This window comes from Caloenas nicobarica, chromosome 4 (genome assembly GCF_036013445.1).
Source record: "Caloenas nicobarica isolate bCalNic1 chromosome 4, bCalNic1.hap1, whole genome shotgun sequence".
In the NCBI taxonomy this organism is placed as follows: domain Eukaryota; kingdom Metazoa; phylum Chordata; class Aves; order Columbiformes; family Columbidae; genus Caloenas; species Caloenas nicobarica.
Window position 1 is genome coordinate 46,302,755 of NC_088248.1, and position 18,103 is coordinate 46,320,857.

Genomic DNA, 18,103 nt, shown 5'->3' on the forward strand with positions numbered 1-18,103 from the left:
ATGCCATTAAAAGAGCCCTTGTTCATTCCCTAGAAAAAAAGGCACTTTTAAAGTGCTGTGCTGAAGAGAAGATAGCTGAAGTACTGAGAGGCTGTTTACAAGCCTCCTACAGCCTGGGAAGTGGCTTGGAAATGAAAGAATTGCATAATTCTGCCCAGAGGAAGGTGTCAAGTAGGCACCTCATACTTAAAAAGAGGCAGACATGACAGGAAGGGCCAAACGTGCAGCTAAATAATGAAATTTGACAAAGACAGTGGAAAAGTCTACACAGAATAGACATAATCTCCTGTGCATGCATTCATAGGAATGTTTTAGAAGCAAAATAAATAGAAATTAGTTACTGCTTAGAGAAAATATAAAACATTTGAACCTTGTATTACACTGATTGCCAGTCATTGTCCCACTTCTAATTAGCAGATCACTACTGAGAAAAAAATGGCTAACAGAGAAATGATATACCTCCCTGCCCCCTTCCTCATCTCAATCCTTAAGCACTAAACTAAACTACATTTAAATGGAAGCTTTATATACATTGGTTCTTAGACTGATGGCTCCTGATAACATGCTTTAGCGACTCAACCAGCAAATGACAGTACCTGTGGGATTTTTTTTCCTTCTCCAAAGAAAAAAGATAGACTTTGTCTAAATACGCCATGATTATTATCCTAATGTGGACAGCATTCAATACACACTCACGCAGACAGTACTGCTCTAAAGCTCTGCAAGTGCATGTTTACCCAGAAATTGTCTGCAATATTACATATGAGAAACAACTAGAGATTGAAATAAATTCCTCAAGCAAAGGCAAGAATTCTTCTTAAAACACAAATCTGGAAATGAAGTTTAAGAACCAAAGCCAGCTATTTTTAGCCTACTGATTTCGAGTTCCCAGTTCCCAGTTGCTTAATTTATAACTGAATTGGAAAGGGTTGGATGAGATTAAAAAAATGGGTTTGAACTTTTTTTTACATCAGGTTACAAAAAAGTATTTTAGAGAACTTAGCTATGTTCATGTAACCTGGATTTTTTAATATGGTCTGGTTTTTGTTTTGTTTCTCACAACAATGGCAAATGTAGGCATATATTATAGCATTCAGGGTAATTTTTAAGTTTTATGCTGTGTTTTCCACGGCAAGATTCTGAGATCTCCAAGTGCAGCACTGCAAGTTTCAATGTTACGACAAAGGTCCACTGACATGGTATTCCATACTTAAAAAAAAGATGTTTTCAATTGCTATTGGGAAAAGAATGTGGCACTATAGAAAAATATTTCAGTACTGCCATGATGTGCAACTTTCAATATCCCTGTTTCCATTGTATCGGTGTAGTCCAGCTCACAGCTTCAAGGGTCAAAGCGACAGTGGCAAAAGGAAGCCTGCAGCCAACAGTAGGTGGCTCAAAGGACCTGTCCCTGCTGGCTTTTCCAGCATCCCACATGAAAAGCAAAGGACTTCTCAAGACCACTCACACAGTTAACATTTCACTTACATCTTATCCTCATTGTGAGTTTAATTAAGCTTACTGTTACAGCTGTGTGGATTTCCAGTTAAACCAACAGACTTTGTCTCTGAAGATGTTACTACAAGGGACATGCCTCAGATGACTACTTGGCATGTCAGGATCTTGTAACAGAAAGACGAGGTGTAGGCAGGAAAAAGTGGTAAATTGGGCATGAGTGGGACAAGTTAACTAAATACTTATACTAACAACACAAAAGACCTAGAGCCAGTGCATCTTACCTTAACATGAAGTAAATAGTGATCCTTCACTTTGCGATTCAGAGCAGCAGCTGTTGTCAGTACTCCCTGCTGGTTAATCTGAAAAGTGTTCTCTTCATTTCCACTCAGGATGGTGAAGAGAAAAGGAGGGCCATTGTGAGAAGAATCCTTGTCTGTCACCACTAGCTGTAGCACGCTAAATCCAATAGGCTTATTTTCCTGTAAATGCATAATACAATTACATTTGTTTTACTATAATTGAGGATATAGCTTGACGTTGATTTTTTTTCACAACAGAAAAACAAACAAACAAACAAACATCAAATTACTGTCAAACCAGTTTATCAGTATAAGAGAAATCAGAATGAAAATATTATTTAAGGAAAAATACTACCTTCTCAGAACAACTATGAAAATAGTGAAGCGAGAAAGGCAGTACATTTTTAAACTTTGGGGGTTTTAAACTTTGTTTTATCTCTTTAAAAGCAGCTCAGGCTTGAAACTTTACATTTTCCACTTTTGGTCTAATTACAATTACTGCAGATTAATTAGCAAGTCAAAGATTTCAAATTTAGCTAAAACACCTGTTGAGAATAATCTAATGCCTTTGTTGGGAGGACTAGAAAAACACACTCCTCCACCTTACCCCTTGAGTCCCTAATTAGTGTTCTGACTACAGTTGTGGCTGCTACATACAAAATCCATGTTTTAAAATTTGCATGACAAAATCCCTTCAAGTTTGCATCACACAGGATGCCTGAGGTTTCACAGACACTTTACATACTTTGGTTTATCATGTACCTGATACACACACACAACTTTATCTAGCACTTTTAACACCTCTCCCAGAATATTTGTGCTATATTGTATTTATCAGGTTTTTTATATATATATACATATTTTAAATGCAATAAAAAGTAGAAGCATTACTGTGAAGTACAACAATAACAAAATGCTATTCTTTCACAGTTGCAAAACCTCCTAATAACAAGCATACTCTTTCTTTTCGAGAGAATAAGTCAGGTTAATTATCAGATATTGCAGCTGAAGCTTTTCCCCCCCCTTCAGCAAAACAGACAAGGACCATCATTTTAAAATACAAATATTTACATCTGGATATCTAAAGTAATTTGATTTTTGTAACAGCTAAGCACATTTCCAACTGTGTCCAAGTATGTCCATCTCAAATATATCAGGAAATGCACACCAGCATTCTTGGGCAACTCCTCCACCTTCTTCTCTGCTACCTTCATACTAGGACAGGCTGATATGAATGAGCTATAAAACACAAGGTCTTCCTTTTTAGTTGAGTAAGGGAAACATTACACACATTGGATACAGTCTGTAGTTTTAGGGGATACATTAATTAACATTCAGTTTAAGAAAGACTGTAAGTGGGGAAAGCAAAATAGCTTTGACGGCACACAAATATATGAATCTGTTGCTGTTAAAAAGAAAAGTAAGATCCAGGACATATTACTTGCATACTCTATACATGTTGGGTAGAGATGAATCATTTTGTCCTCTTTCGGAAAGCTACCTTTACAAATCAAGTATGCGGTCTCAAACAGAGGGGGTGTGTTAGGATGGTACAGTGCACCGAATAACATTGTCTGATCCCCACTTATCTATTGTACAAGGTCAGGCACCAGCAACAGCAAAAGGACCCAAGGGACTGAGCTCACTCATGTTCCCAGTATAAAGGTCTTAAAGCAATTCCTTTGTTCCCTTCCATTTATTCTCTATTGGATTTGGGAAGACAAGACGCACAGCTGCTGCCTCTGCTATCTTTGCTTTAGCAGGAACTTTTCTCAATCAGGCAAGTACACATCAGCCATTTGAGAATCTGACCCATTACTACCATTCTAAGGTGCAAAATTAGTCAAAGGATTGATATGTAGCAATATGAAATGCTACTCCTGTTTTAACTCCTTCTGATCCCAGAGGAGGCCAATAGGATTTAACTCTTCAACTATGTGCCAGCATGCACAGCAATTGCTTCACAGTCACAGGTACCTAAAGTATCTCTTTTAAAGCAGTAACTCTAAGATTAAAAAGAAATAGCAAAATTATTATGTATTTTCACCGATCTGTATGATGCTAAGAATGTTATAAACATAAATGCAATACATAATATGTATATACATGTACACACATGAAGTACACAAAAAAGAACACACTCAACTTGCAACATAAGTTTCTAAATAGACTGCACAATATGAATTTTGTAACCCTTAACACTTATTCAGATAAGCAGTCTCACTGATAACCTTAAATAATTAAAAATACAGAAAAGTTGAAGCATTAGGTTTATCATATCTTGCAGAATTTGACAAGTCACAAATTAACACTACTATAATATTATTGATTTGATTACTTCACTATCTGTATTTACCTGGATGATAACACTATAGTTTCCTTTTGAGAATACTGGAGGATTGTCATTTACATCAGAAACATCAATATTAACTGTGGTTGTATTAAGTCTAGGTGGGTTTCCATTGTCTGAAGCTTGAACCGTCAAGGTATATCCTGAAATCTAAGAAATAATTAAAAAAATTCAAACATCCACTGAGGAGCAGAGAATAACAAACTCAGCTTTCCTTTTAAGGAAGAAATATTTTAGTGCCACCCCCCAATAAAACATGCTTTCATATATTTAATCCTTTGTCTTCCTGCCACAGATGCCCCCCACCCCAAAAAGCGTGGACATAAATAGATGCTTTCATTTTGTTACAGTTGTCTTAATTTGGGAATACACAAATATAATCCAAAAAAATGGTGGTCATCGATTAAATACAGCTAAATTAATCCCAGCTGCTCAAAAAGCATAAAAAACCTTACCTTTTCTCTGTCTAGAAGTTTAGTCACTTTTATTTCACCCCTAGTAGGGTCAATTGTAAAAGGATTTCCCTGATTGCCATCTATAATTGCATAGTGAATGCAGTTGTTTGAAGGTCCATCGGCATCATCTGCCATAACCTAAGAGAAATTACAGTCTCGTTTAAAACAGGTCAAAATAGACTTTATCATCTTTCAGATAAACTCATCCTGAAGATGAGCACAACTGTTTTGGTCTAACACATTTCACAGTTCGCAGGAGAAATGCCATCTGAACAGAACACACCAACATCACTTCCCTGAATTTCTTCTGAAAATTAAGTCATGTTCTCACAAGGAGAACACAAATATATCACAAAATATCATCTGCTTTCCCATAGCATCTCAAGTCCCTGGTTCTGAAACTTTTTCAAAATAAATTTTCAATTCACTCAGTGGCAAACTTATCCATTTACGTCCATCTTCAAATCAGTATGTATTGCTTCAAGACTAAAACTCATGATTGTCGTGACAGAGTATTTCAAAGGAAAACAACCACCATACGTACTGTAATGACAGATTGTTCAAGTATAGCATCTTCACTGATTACTGCAGTGTAAGTGTCTTGGCTGAACACTGGAGTATTGTCATTGATATCTGTTACGTTAATGTTCACTGTTACAACATCACTTAAGGAAGGTGTGCCTCCATCTGTGGCTTCCACTGTCAAGTAGTACTCATGAGAACTTTCATAATCCAAGCTCTCAATTATAAAAATGGCTCCTACGGAAGGGGGGGAGAAAAAAAAAAAAAGTCAAAAACCTCATGCATACTCTGCTATTACTCATAGTATTATATATTGCAACTCTTGGTTTTGGTCTGACAAATACTCAGCTTCTTCAGGGCTTGATTTATCACTGTAAAAAGCTGGAGCTACACAGTGAAATGATCAGGCTTTACACATAAAAGTAAAAGATGAGAAGTTCCTGCCATTACCACAACGGATTCACACTTCAAAACCACCTGGCTCACATTTTTTAAATTAAAAAAAAATGAAGTAAAATTTAAAAATTGTTTAGAAAATGTCTTTTAAAAAATTTTCAATTAAAATTAACCAAAAATATGAAACGACCATTAACTTGACTTTCCTTGCAACCAGCATTAATGTCAGGCATGGAGTATGCAGAGGTAGTGAAAGAAATGTTTGTCCATGAATTTTGATTTATAGAAATATCAGAGTTAAAGTGTGAGTTTTTAATTGGATAGTTAAGGTAGTGTAGTCCCTAACATACGTGCTGATTTGCTGCTGGAAAAGTGGAATGGATTTCCTTCTTTCTAATATGTGAAGAAGTTAAACTGGCAAACTACTTCTATACCATAGTACCAGTGTGCACACTGGAAAAAGCAGCTAGAAGAATTGTAATTTCAATTACACTGGTATAATTAACTATTATTAACTTTTGGGTAGAAAACTTATTTAAAAACAACACACGTCACTAGGAATTAACTCTAGAAAAAGAACTATATAAGAAAACAAAACTAGAATTGAGGTGTATATTGATTTTTAACAAAGAATTGTCATTAATAGGGAAAAGTTCTCCACAGAACCTAAATGCTTCCTGAGACTAAATCTGACTAACATGTAAGCCTAAAATCTCCACTGTCATGCTGGTTATATGACTGAACAGAATATTCCAACCTCCCTTTAATGCCATATCAGACCCCTCTATAATTATTGTCTTTGTGGACCAATTACTAGTTTTTCCAATCAACTGAATTTCCGATCTTTCTTTTACCAGCTCTGGCCACTCATTCTGATTATATAGCTCTTGTGAAAAGACTATTATGCTTCTATCATTACAGAACTATGTCTTTCCACCCCCTTTGCCCCCAGGTGGCGAATAGTCCAGCTAGGAAACCCCTACTCTTGCCAGCTAAATGAATCTAACCCAAGTAACAATAAATAGCAGCAATAAAGTCCCTGTTCTACATTGTACTGCACTCCTCTAGGAAGCATGCTGGCGAAATGGGTGGACAGTATCACTGGCTTTACAGCCAGGATGAAGCATACATATTATACATAACCTATTTGGCTGAATTACTGTAGAACACAGTATGGCACTGTGCTTGGTTAGCCTAAAGCATATTTACAGTTGTAATCTGTTACCTGTTGTTGAATCGATGCTGAATTTTCCATGTTCATTCCCACTGACTATTGAGTATGTGATTTCAGCATTGGCTTCAATGTCCCTGCTTGCAGCATAGATCTGGAGAACTTCAGTTCCAACCAAAATGTCCTCTGATACACTTGCACTATACTCCCTATGCTCAAATACAGGTGGATTATCATTTATATCCAAAACAGAAACTATAAGACTACTTGTTGAAGACAGTCTTCTAGGTAAACCTTCATCTGTAGCCTTCAAAGTTAGAGTGTACACAGCTTGTAGCTCCCGATCCAAAGGCTTCTCCAACCGAATGATTCCAGAAAATTCATCAATAGAGAACTGGCCCTCTGCAGAGTTCACCAGTGAATAATGGATTTTACGGTTCATCCCTGCATTTTGAAAACAATTAGAGTATGAAGCACCTGTTAAAATACACCAACATAATAACAGATCTGATAGCTATAAAAATAAAACACATATGCTAAATATTATCACTCATGTTAAAGGAAATTTCAGCAAGAGTTAAAGGCTCTTGTGAAGGGCAGAATTCTTTCCAAAAATATGTAAACTGCTTTAAAAAATTAGGCTAACACTTCAACGCACCAATTTTCTGCCACACAAAACCCATGAAGCATGGTTCTGCTTCAGTCACAGTACTAGCTAATATGAAATGATTAGTAACATAAATCTAATTTTAACTTTGGAACAACAGCATCTGCTTAGCAGGCTTATAAATAACATGGGAGTATACGGGAGAGTTAGGCTGCATCAAATAACTAGACTCAATTCCAATAAGTTTATTTAAGAGCCATGTCCCAGAATTAACAGGAACATAATTTCTGGCAACGTTTCTCTATTAAAAAAACAACAACAACCACCACAATAAACCAACCAAAGCCACAAACAAAAAAACCCAAAACCAACCAACCAACAACAAAAAAACCCAAACCAAACCAAAAACACACACAACAAAAACCCCATAGGTTTTTGGGCCAAGCATCTTGCTCCTCCTGAGCCTCGAAGACTAGTAAAGTGTGAGAACATCTGCCTGTTACCTTCCAATTCAGCAACCTAGCTTTACCACAGCACGAAGCAGGTTGGTTGTTTCACGAGACTGTGGCAACTATTAATTAATATTATTTGATTTATAAACTGATTATAAATGGAAAGCATACACCTTTAAAAAGACCTTATGCTGTTGTATTCCTTACAAAAAACCCGAAGAATAAACTCTTTCTAATGTCATTTTGAGTCCATGTTTGCTTAAATACTTGTAACCAAACAGTGAAGATAAAGAGGTAGCAAAAATCTTAACAGGGGAGCAAATACAGAAAGCTACAATCAACAAGGGTTCTCTTTATGGTATGATCAGCAATGGCTATCCTGGGAAGCACACATTCAAAAATCTATGAATGCACATTTACATGACCAGACATGGCTTGATATTGCTTTTACTTACACTTTTACTTAAAAGGATGGACATAACCCATCATAATATTAACAGCTTATCACACTAAAAATATCCAACATTTTGTCTGTCTCCTCTCTCATCTTTTTTGCAGAGACACAAAAAGGATGTTTTCTGAGCTACTCACACATGGAAGTCAGGTGTTACATGATTTATCTTTCAGGAGTCTAATCCTGAGAGGTACTGAACACCTGTCAGTTCCACTGACTGACTTAACACCTCTCGGGATAAGACTAAGTAAACATTACTGTAACTTTGAGAAAGTGACAAAAGTATTAGTCAAAGAATGCATACCTGCATCTGCATCTGTTGCCTGGACTCTCGTCAAAAGGGTTTTGGGCTCCGTATTTTCAAATACTGTAATGGAGTAAGGATCAGCTGTGAACTCTGGGGCGTTATCATTCACATCTTCCAGAGTCAGAATAATATTTGCTTGGCAGAACCTTCCTCCTCCATCTGTGGCTTTCACTAGAAGATAATAAACTGCTTGCTGCTCACGATCAAGTGGCATTGATGTTTTCAGTTCACCTACAAAAATAATAACACGCATAAGTTGATGTGAGTTGCAAGACTTAAGTATCTCTCACATGTTTTCCTCTACAATTTTTGTACTCAGAAAAAGTACACCATTTTCTTTTTGAGGATAATTTCATTAGTGGCTAAGTCAACAGCTGTACTGCACTAATGAGCTCCACTTTGGGTAAAGCTTGTCAGTGGCCTGCCTTTTCTGCTTTAAAAGATTAAATACTAAAATCCTTTGCCTTTTTTTTCAAATGCCTATGAAATTAGCTAAAGACTACCTGACTCTGCAGAAAGAGAATGTGCATACATGCATGAATCTGTGCTTTTGTGTAAAGAAAATTAAAATATTAGAACTCTTGCCTTTAACAAAATGCAAGATAAGATCTACATGCGGTCTTCCTGAGCTATTTAGTTATGTTCCTTCTACAGCCATTGAGCTGATTCTCCTCCTCTAACATTCAATTAATAAACAGAATTATCCACACTATCAAATAGAACTTGCTGCTACAGAGAAGTCTAGCACATACTTTTTTCCAGCATGACAGAAAACACTATGACAGGAATAAAGTGTATCCATTGTCTCCTTTTAACCACTTAAGAATAGTATTCTGAATTATTGTTTATGAGTATTCAAGCCCTACTAATTCTGAATTTATGTAACGACATGCTAGCTCATCACACAGGTGACATTCAAAGTCAAAAAAACCCATGAAGATCCTTCTCTTTCATTTTGCCACTGAAGTATCCTAATCTTCTTCACATTCCCACTATATCTTTGTATTTATTGTATTTAAATTTTTCTACACTGTTTACTACTCCCTTCCTACTGCTTGCCTACTACAGCCTGCAAAGCACAAGGTTTGGGCATCAGTTTTGGCCTATATTATAATCCAGAAGACATGAATGCCATGAAAATCAAAGTCAAACAAGTTAAAACTTCATCTCATATTATACAATGCTTCCAGTAAAACTGGAGGCACTTTCAGTGTTTACTATGAAAAGGAAATTTGAAGTTCCATCTAACCTCATCCCATTTAATAAGCCAAACCAAATGATGGCAAAGAGAATCTGAAAGAAGATATTTTCAGTTTATAAACCATTATTGTTACTACTACACTGAATATAAAGAGTACAAAATTTAGCGCATACTTTTACTCCAGTCACTTCAGCATGGACGTTTCTAGCTTTGGGGTAAGTACCCTATTTACTCTTTAGTTCCTCATACATTAAAATACTTGCCTTTTCCCTGACTTCTATTTGGTATATTACTAGTATTTGTGAAGTAGAAACTCACATTTTAAACAGTTATATAATAAACTAACCCTTAATGGAAGGCTTAAAGTACTGACATGTATGTCTTAATGTTATAATAAAACATTTTATAAAACAAGGTGATGACTGGAATTTTGTATAATGTGTAAAGCATTATTACCTGTGTCTGGAGTGAGCCTGAATTTTTCTGCTCCTGTGCCATGCAGTGTATAAGTAATTTCTGCATTGGAACGAATATCTGCATCTGTGGCAGATACCTGCATTATCAGTTTGCCAGGAAGGGCGTCCTCAGGAACAGAATCAGTGTATAAAGCCTGCAAGATTTTAAAATTACATTGAAAGACTAGACATATGCAGTAAGTAGAGCTTGGAAAGGGGAGGGGAAGAAGGAAGGATAGATGAGATAATATCTTGTTTGAATGTTTGGTAACATATGAAGTGAACCAGAGGATGAAATACCTGAAAATGAAAAGAATGTATGATTTTCTAATTAATTACCTCGCATTTATTAAATTATTCAGAAAGGTAATTAATACTGCAAGAACAGGAACTGTTGAGTATCACTGCATGGCTAAGAACTCTGAACACTTGTGACTGATAAACTGAGAAGTAAATGCATTCTCCAAATAGGAATTATACATTTTTGGCAATTTCGTTTTTTCCTCTTTTGGTAAATCATCTTTTCTAGGTCTGACTCACTCTAGAAAAATGCCAGATCAATTTCTTATAATGCCGTGAAATAAAAACTTCCAGTTTAAATAAAAACTACAAAAAAACCTCACAGATTGTAAAGGCACTAAGCACTCTTACAGCTCATCCATGTCAGGGCTGTGCATTAAATTAGAAGGACTGAGCCTTATAATACTAATATTGACAAAAGAAAAAAGCTAAAAACACTGACAATCATTTATGTACAGGCAACCAACATAAACATCGACTAAGATGACTAAGATCAAATGCTCACTGTATACTTGAACCTTCCCAGAACAATATAAGATTTCGCCTTTCCACTTGCTTACATCATATCTGAGTTCAACAACATGGCTACGAAAAGTCCAAATGTGCTAAAGCAAAAAAAAAAAAAAAAAAAAAAAAAAAAGATTGCTGCCTGTGGAAACCCAGGGATTCCTTGTAAGGCCATTTTCACTCCCACAGGGTCCACCCCTCTTTTTTTTCCGTTCTTTATTTTTCATGTCCACTTTTGCAGACTCTCAAATCTGGTAAGGTAGAAAGCTTTATAACAAGAAAACACTTATGGATTACAGATTTTTGGTGCTGTTTAGTGCAACTGCAGGATAATATTTAAGTCTTTTCAACTCTTATCACAGGAAATGCACAAATACATCAACTAAGTGATGGTATGCAGCCTTCTTCAAGACTTGGCTTCCTTCAGAAAATAGAGCACATGAACTCTTAATGGCTGCAGTCTGAAACGATTCCATTTGGAGAACTACACATTAACACAAAAGAAATGTACAATTCTCCTCATACTCTTAAAATATCCACAAACTGTTAAAATTACATCAAGGAATTTTCTTTGGATTTTTACTTAAGAAACTTGTCCATGAAATAACTTTTCTTTGACAGCATTCTATGGTAATAGTCCAAGTTTCTGTTACCAACTTAAAAGGAATAGCTATTTGTTGGTCTCCTGAGAAGCAATTTCAGGGAAAGTTTACATTTTACGTATGGAAGCAACCGGAAACAGAAGATACAAGATTGTGCCTACCTTTTCGCAAACAGGGCTATTATCATTAGCATCAAGGACTTTAACCTCCACCACAGCCTTAGTTGCAAAGGTCCCATCAGTAGCTGTAATATTTAGAAGGTAATTATCCTTCTCTTCCCTGTCCAGAGGCTTTTTGACATAGACCTTCCATTCATTCTGTATATTTTCAATAGCAAACTGTCCCAAGGGATCACCTCCTGAAATACAAGAAGAAACATTTAATTAAAGACTAGAAATTGCTACTGCCACTCTGTCGACATGAAGTTTTGGCTAAAGAGAAAAAAGTGTAAATGCAAATAAGCAGCCACTTTCTGTGGCTTTATAGGGGAATAGCTTCATTGTCCAGGTATTATAGAAATAGCCGTAGATGCTCATACAACAAATTTAACCGCAGCCAATAGAATCTATGAAAATCCACGTAGAAATTCATGTAGCATTATAGACATAACATCAAGACATATGCTAAATAACAAAAACAATACAGTACTCCACTGGCAATTAATGGTCTATTATTTTGTGAAATTTATTTTGTTTGTTCTTTAACTACATCACTAATTTCAGTGTAAGTACGTTTTAAAATAAAACTTGATATATAAATGAACAACAAATGTAGGAAAGCATTTTAAGCAAGGCACACGTGAAACAGAAAGCCAAAGACCTGTTTTCTAAAACTATTTTTTCGCCTTAAGTTTTTAATATTCATTTTAAGACATTCTTTCTTTGCAGCTCTATAGTTTCTACCTCTTTTCAATAATTTGTAAGATTAAGTTGTATTGCACATCATTCCCAGGCCACTCAAATGATTATTCTGACATTACTGAAAAAGATTTACCTGTAATGTAATAGGAAACTTGTCTATTGGCTTCTTCTGTATCCGCATCGGTTGTACTCAAGATGGCAATTACCCCACCAGGAGGGTCATCCTCACTGACTGTTCCTTTATATATCTCTGCAGTAAAGCGTGGAGGATTGTCATTCACATCCGTAACAGTAACTTCAACCACAGCCACAGAGGACAGTTGAATTTTTTCACCTCGATCAGATGCAACCACTGTGATTCTGTACTTGTCTCGTTTCTCATGATCAAGTTCTCTGAGAGTGGTAATCCAGCCAGTTTCCATGTTTATGGTAAAAGACTCTATAGTGTCTAGCTCTTGAGAAGGATCCAAGCTGTAAGTAACCTGCCCATTGAGTCCTGAATCTAAGTCAGTTCCTTTAACCTGGATGACTCTTGTTCCAGCTGGCATGTTTTCTACAATGAATGCTTCATATGGATTGGACTCCAAAACTGGTTGGTTATCATTTGCATCTTTTACCTGAATGCTTACCTCTACTGAGGAAACAACATTATAATCTTCACTTGCATACTGTGCTTGAACTGAGAACTGGTACCACTTAGTCGTTTCATGATCAAGATTCTTCTCAAGTTTCAACGCTCCAGTCTGTCGGTCAATCACAAAAAAATCATCTCTATTGCTTTCAGGAGTGTTCCCTTTAATCAGACTATATACTAAAGTCTGATTATGCTCTGCTTTGATAACATCTATCAGAGTCCCAACTGGAATGTCCTCGGAAACAGCATAGGAATAAAACGGCTCTGAAAATTTTGGAAGAGGCACTTCTGGTGGGAGTATTCTAGCATAGACAGGAACAACTGACTCTTTTTTGGGGGATCCACCATCAACTGCTCTAACAAAGAAGGTCAGAAACTCATTTTCTAAACCAATTAAGCTTTCTTTTGTAGTAATTATACCAGACAATGAATCAATTTCCAAATTCTCTTTAACATTTTCAGACTCTGCTTCAATAGCATATGTGATGTCTGCATTTGTACCCTCATCGGCATCAGATGCCCAGACTTTAATGACAGAAGTACCCCGTGGAACATCGGATCCAATATTTACTTCATACTCTGTTGCTCGGAACTGAGGAGCATTATCATTGTCATCTGTAAGTATAACATTAATAGTACAGAAAGCAACTTTTCCTCCTGAATCTTTGGCCATTAAACTAATGGCAATTACTTTTTCTGCTTGTGTTTCACGGTCAAGCTTTTCAGAGGTAAATATCTGCCCTCTCTCATTTGTATAAAATCTGTCTTTGGCAAAGTCATTCACAATGTGGTAAGTGATGTGGCCATATGTACCAGAATCTTCATCCGTTGCTTTAACTTGAGTCACTAAAGTACGCAATGGAGCATTTTCAGCTAGTTCAACCTCATATTCATTCTGGCTGAAAACAGGACTATGCATATTGGCACTAGTTACAGTTATATGGACTTGGGCTGAGCTTCTGAAGACTCCATCAGAAACGGACACATTAAGATTATAATGTGACTTTAGTGCCTGTCTGCGTAGGTTTGAGATGGTGATAATACCAGTTTTACTATTAATTACAAAATTCTTTTGGTCATTGCCTGTCAGAATGGAGTACTCCAGCTTGTCAACATCTGAACTATCTGCATCTGAAGCTTGCACACAGGTCACAAAATGCCCTCGGGGAGCAAGTTCACTAATTTTAGCTTCATAAAGCAATTGGTTAAAAAGAGGGGGGTTATCATTGAGATCGGTTACATCAACAGTTACAACAGTATCACTGCTCAAGGGCAGCATGCCACCGTCTATGGCCCTTACGAGTAACTTGTGTTGTTTAAACTGTTCGTAGTCCAAAGTTCTTGCAGTAAGAATGAGTCCAGTGCTGCTATCTATGTGGAAGTAGTCATGACTTTCACTATTATCCTCCACCAAGTGATAGGAAATCCCCCTGTTTGTTCCAGAATCGGCATCTGTAGCGCTCACTTGTACAACTGATGTTCCAATGACAGATGCCTCAGAAAGGGTTGCAGTGTAAGACTGCTCTGTAAACACAGGAGGATTATCATTGATGTCTTCCACTATTATGTCTACAAACACATCAGCATGCGTCCCAGTTAGGGAGTCAGTTGCTCGAATACTCAGTTTGTAGGCTGGATGAGACTCAAAGTCAAGAGGGGCAACAACATTTATAACACCAGTGTTGAAGTTGATGGTGAACTGACTGAAAGGATCTCCATCTGTGATGCTGTAAAACACCTTAAGTCCTTCTGGGCTGTTTGCTTGTACATGAACCACAGGACTATGGAGCTGAATGTTTTCTGGTATCTCTGCACTGTAGAAAGGCTTTTCGAAAATTGGCATAGCTTTACTCATAACTGTAATTGGGACTACAACTTCAGCAGAAAAAGCAGGGTCTCCTCCATCCTTTGCCACTACTGTAACCAGATACTCCTTATTTACTGTGTCTGGTTCAAATTTCTTCTTCAGTGAGATTTCACCAGTGGGATCAATTTGGAAATGTTCTTGATGTTCTTTGAGATAGTAATGCACCTCTCCATTTCTGCCTGTATCTTTATCTAGTGCAGTGACACGTCGAATAACATGGCCTACTTCAGAGTCTACTTTAACGACAGCATAATATGGAAGATTGACAAAAAATGGAGCATTATCATTTACATCTTCCACTGTGACTTTAACTACAATGTGTGCAACAACTGATGGTTTATATTCCTCTGTCACTTCTATGACCACATCAAAAGATTCTTGCTGTTCACGATCAAATGGTATTCCTGTTGTTGAAAGAACTCCTGAAGTTGGGCTTATTTTAAATCTGCTGTCTGGATTTATAATATGGTAAAACAAAGGCTCATTTATTTGATTTCCTACAGCAGTAACAACAGCTATTGTTTTTGCCTCTGTAGAATTCTCCTGCACTGTTGCAGAGTAAGAACTCTGTGTGAACTTCAGCTGGCTTGCTTTGCTTTCTTTAACATTAATTTTTACAGATGCAGTGCTTGCAAATCTTCCATCAGATGCTCTCACTGTTAATTCATATCTGCTTCTTAACTGAGTTGTACTATGTACTGTTATATCTCCAGTCTTAGGGTTTATTGAAAATTTTTCTCCAATGTTGCCTTCAATAATTGAATAAATTAATTGTGAAAAAATGCCTGAATCAGCATCAGTGGCATTTACGCTGATGACTTTCACGCCTTTATAGGTTGGAACCAAAATGGATGTCTCATACAACTCTCTTGAAAACACAGGAGGGCAATCATTGATGTCAATTACATAAATAGTAACATTAGCTGCATATTCTGCATATAAACGTGGTATCCCCATATCATGTACTTGCACTGAAAAGCGGAAAATATTTGTCTCCTCATAGTCCAGACTCATTACTGTCCGAATGGCACCAGTGCTAGAATCAATGGCAAAATACTTGCAGACAGATGGTTCAACAATTTGATAAACAAGCAAAGCATTAGATTCTTTATCAGCGTCTGTAGCTCGGATTACTAATGGGATATTCTTGTCAGTCAGAACCACACTGTTAATAGAAGCCGATTCACTGATGAGTCCGGTGTATTCAGCCTGCATAAAAATTGGTGTATTGTCATTCTCATCCCGAAGAAGCACCACAACCGTTGCATTAGTGGACAAGCCAGCCATGTTCGTTCCTTGCACAGTTAGAGTGTAAATAGGCAAAGTTTCAAAATCAAGTATCTTCTGAGAAACAATGACACCTGAGTTCGGGTTAATAGCAAAGGCATCACCTATATTACCATCTTTTATTTCATAAACTACAGAAGATTGACTGTATGCTGTAACCATTCCAACAAAACTGCCAATGCTGGCACTTTCACTGATTTCTGTAGAATATTCTTTGGCTGTGAATTTCGGTGAAGCATTATCAGAAACCGTAACAAATATATGCACAGAGGTCACTTCACTCATTGGGGGGTCTCCTTTGTCTGTAGCTTTTACCATCAGGTCGTATTCTTCCTGTTTACTACGATCTAATTCCTTTGCAATTTTAATCATACCCAATATGGGATCTATAAAGAAGGAATTTCCAATATTCCCTGTGAAGAAAAAGAAAAGTAATTAAGAAAAAGGTATACATAAATTAAAAGATGACTGCTTATTTAGCTATACATTTAAAGACATCATATAATGAGAACAAAGAGAATATTAAAGTTTCTTAGCTTTGTTTAACAAATATTTGTTAGCCTCTCTGGAAAGTTTTCTGTAATCAAGAGTTAGCACTAATTCTAAGTTTACTTGTAGAAAAATTGCATAAAACAGCGAGCACAGCCACAGAAGCCTTGAAAATAAATGCAAAAAATTTGTTTAATTTTCCATTTTAAAACCTCAAAAAGATAACAAGTATTTTGCAAGTTTCAACATTATAAATTACGTATTTTCACCAAATAATCTTTGCCATCAAGTTCATATTTTAGCCAAATTAAATATCTACTAAAGCTGAAAGAAAATTATATTCAGAAGTTAACATTAGTGGAATACCAGTTACATCTTATGATCTAAAATAACTAGACTACTTTTAAAAAGAAAGTGTTTTAATGAATTCACACTTGTGAACCTTAATTGCTTATGCATGTATAATTTAAATAGCTCCATGAAAATTAATCTTTCTGAATTGGATGAATAGTTACATCTCTCCTAACTTCATTTTAATACATAGACAAATTATCCCCTGTGATAATATTAGAAAAAAAAATACTACCTGCTGAGGATTACAGGCTACCATTTGATAAACACTTGCTTTCTCTATATTTTCAAGTTTATATCTGAACTTCACTACCCACAATATTCAGCTTATATGCTAAAGATTTAACATTTTACTTCCTTAAAAAATTACATTACTAAAGCTATGTTCTCAGCATGGAAAAATTCATTACGAAGTTCTGAGTTATGCACACAAGTAGGCAAGATGGTGGGGGTTTTGGAGCTTTTTTGTTTCCTTTTTTTTTTATTATTTATTGGAGGCTCTAAACACAGTGGCATTCTTAGAATATCCCATTACGAATCTAAGCAGCCATTACAAACATTTAAGGAATGTCCCTTCCATATGCTTAGGACATCAGTTATAATGCTTTAACCTCCCAGTACATCACAGTCCTGTAAAACAAACCTCAGAAAGTCTTACATTTACTTCTACAAAAGACTAGAAGAAAGGAAAAGAACAGGGTGTGACTTCATTCTAGACAGCGTGCACACACTTTTTTTTCCTTGCCATGTTTTGGCATTCATAAAACAAGCACTACTGATATGGGAAAGGCAAAGAGAAGTTTCATGGACATTAGTAAAAAGATAATATTTCTACAAATAACAGGAAAACAAACATATTTTAAGCAACTTATGAAACAGTTAAATACATTCTCTTCAGAGTACAATAGTCACAGCTTCCTTTTAATACAGTGTTAAAGTAGGTTTTCATACCAAAATAACACTTTAGAGGAAGAAAAGGAAAATATTTACAGTAAACAACTCCTAGGCTTTACAAAGCAATTTACGTCAAATAAAAAAATGCATTTGCACATATCATCTTGCATGCAACAGTAACTGAA

General features: G+C 36.2%; 1 protein-coding gene across 5 annotated transcripts in view; it reads right to left on the bottom strand.

Moving 5' to 3' along the window:
* The window catches only part of FAT1 (FAT atypical cadherin 1), a 110,870-nt gene that overhangs the window by 14,894 nt on the left and 77,873 nt on the right, over positions 1–18,103 (bottom strand). For all 5 annotated transcript variants that reach the window (XM_065633179.1, XM_065633181.1, XM_065633178.1 and 2 more), the window contains exons 10-18: positions 12,530–16,597; positions 11,698–11,894; positions 10,129–10,282; positions 8,469–8,702; positions 6,706–7,095; positions 5,107–5,321; positions 4,563–4,700; positions 4,114–4,257; positions 1,740–1,937 (exon numbers count right to left, since the gene is read on the bottom strand). In XM_065633179.1, the coding sequence (XP_065489251.1) occupies positions 1,740–1,937; positions 4,114–4,257; positions 4,563–4,700; positions 5,107–5,321; positions 6,706–7,095; positions 8,469–8,702; positions 10,129–10,282; positions 11,698–11,894; positions 12,530–16,597 (5,738 nt within the window). The remainder of the gene's footprint in view (positions 1–1,739; positions 1,938–4,113; positions 4,258–4,562; positions 4,701–5,106; positions 5,322–6,705; positions 7,096–8,468; positions 8,703–10,128; positions 10,283–11,697; positions 11,895–12,529; positions 16,598–18,103) is intronic.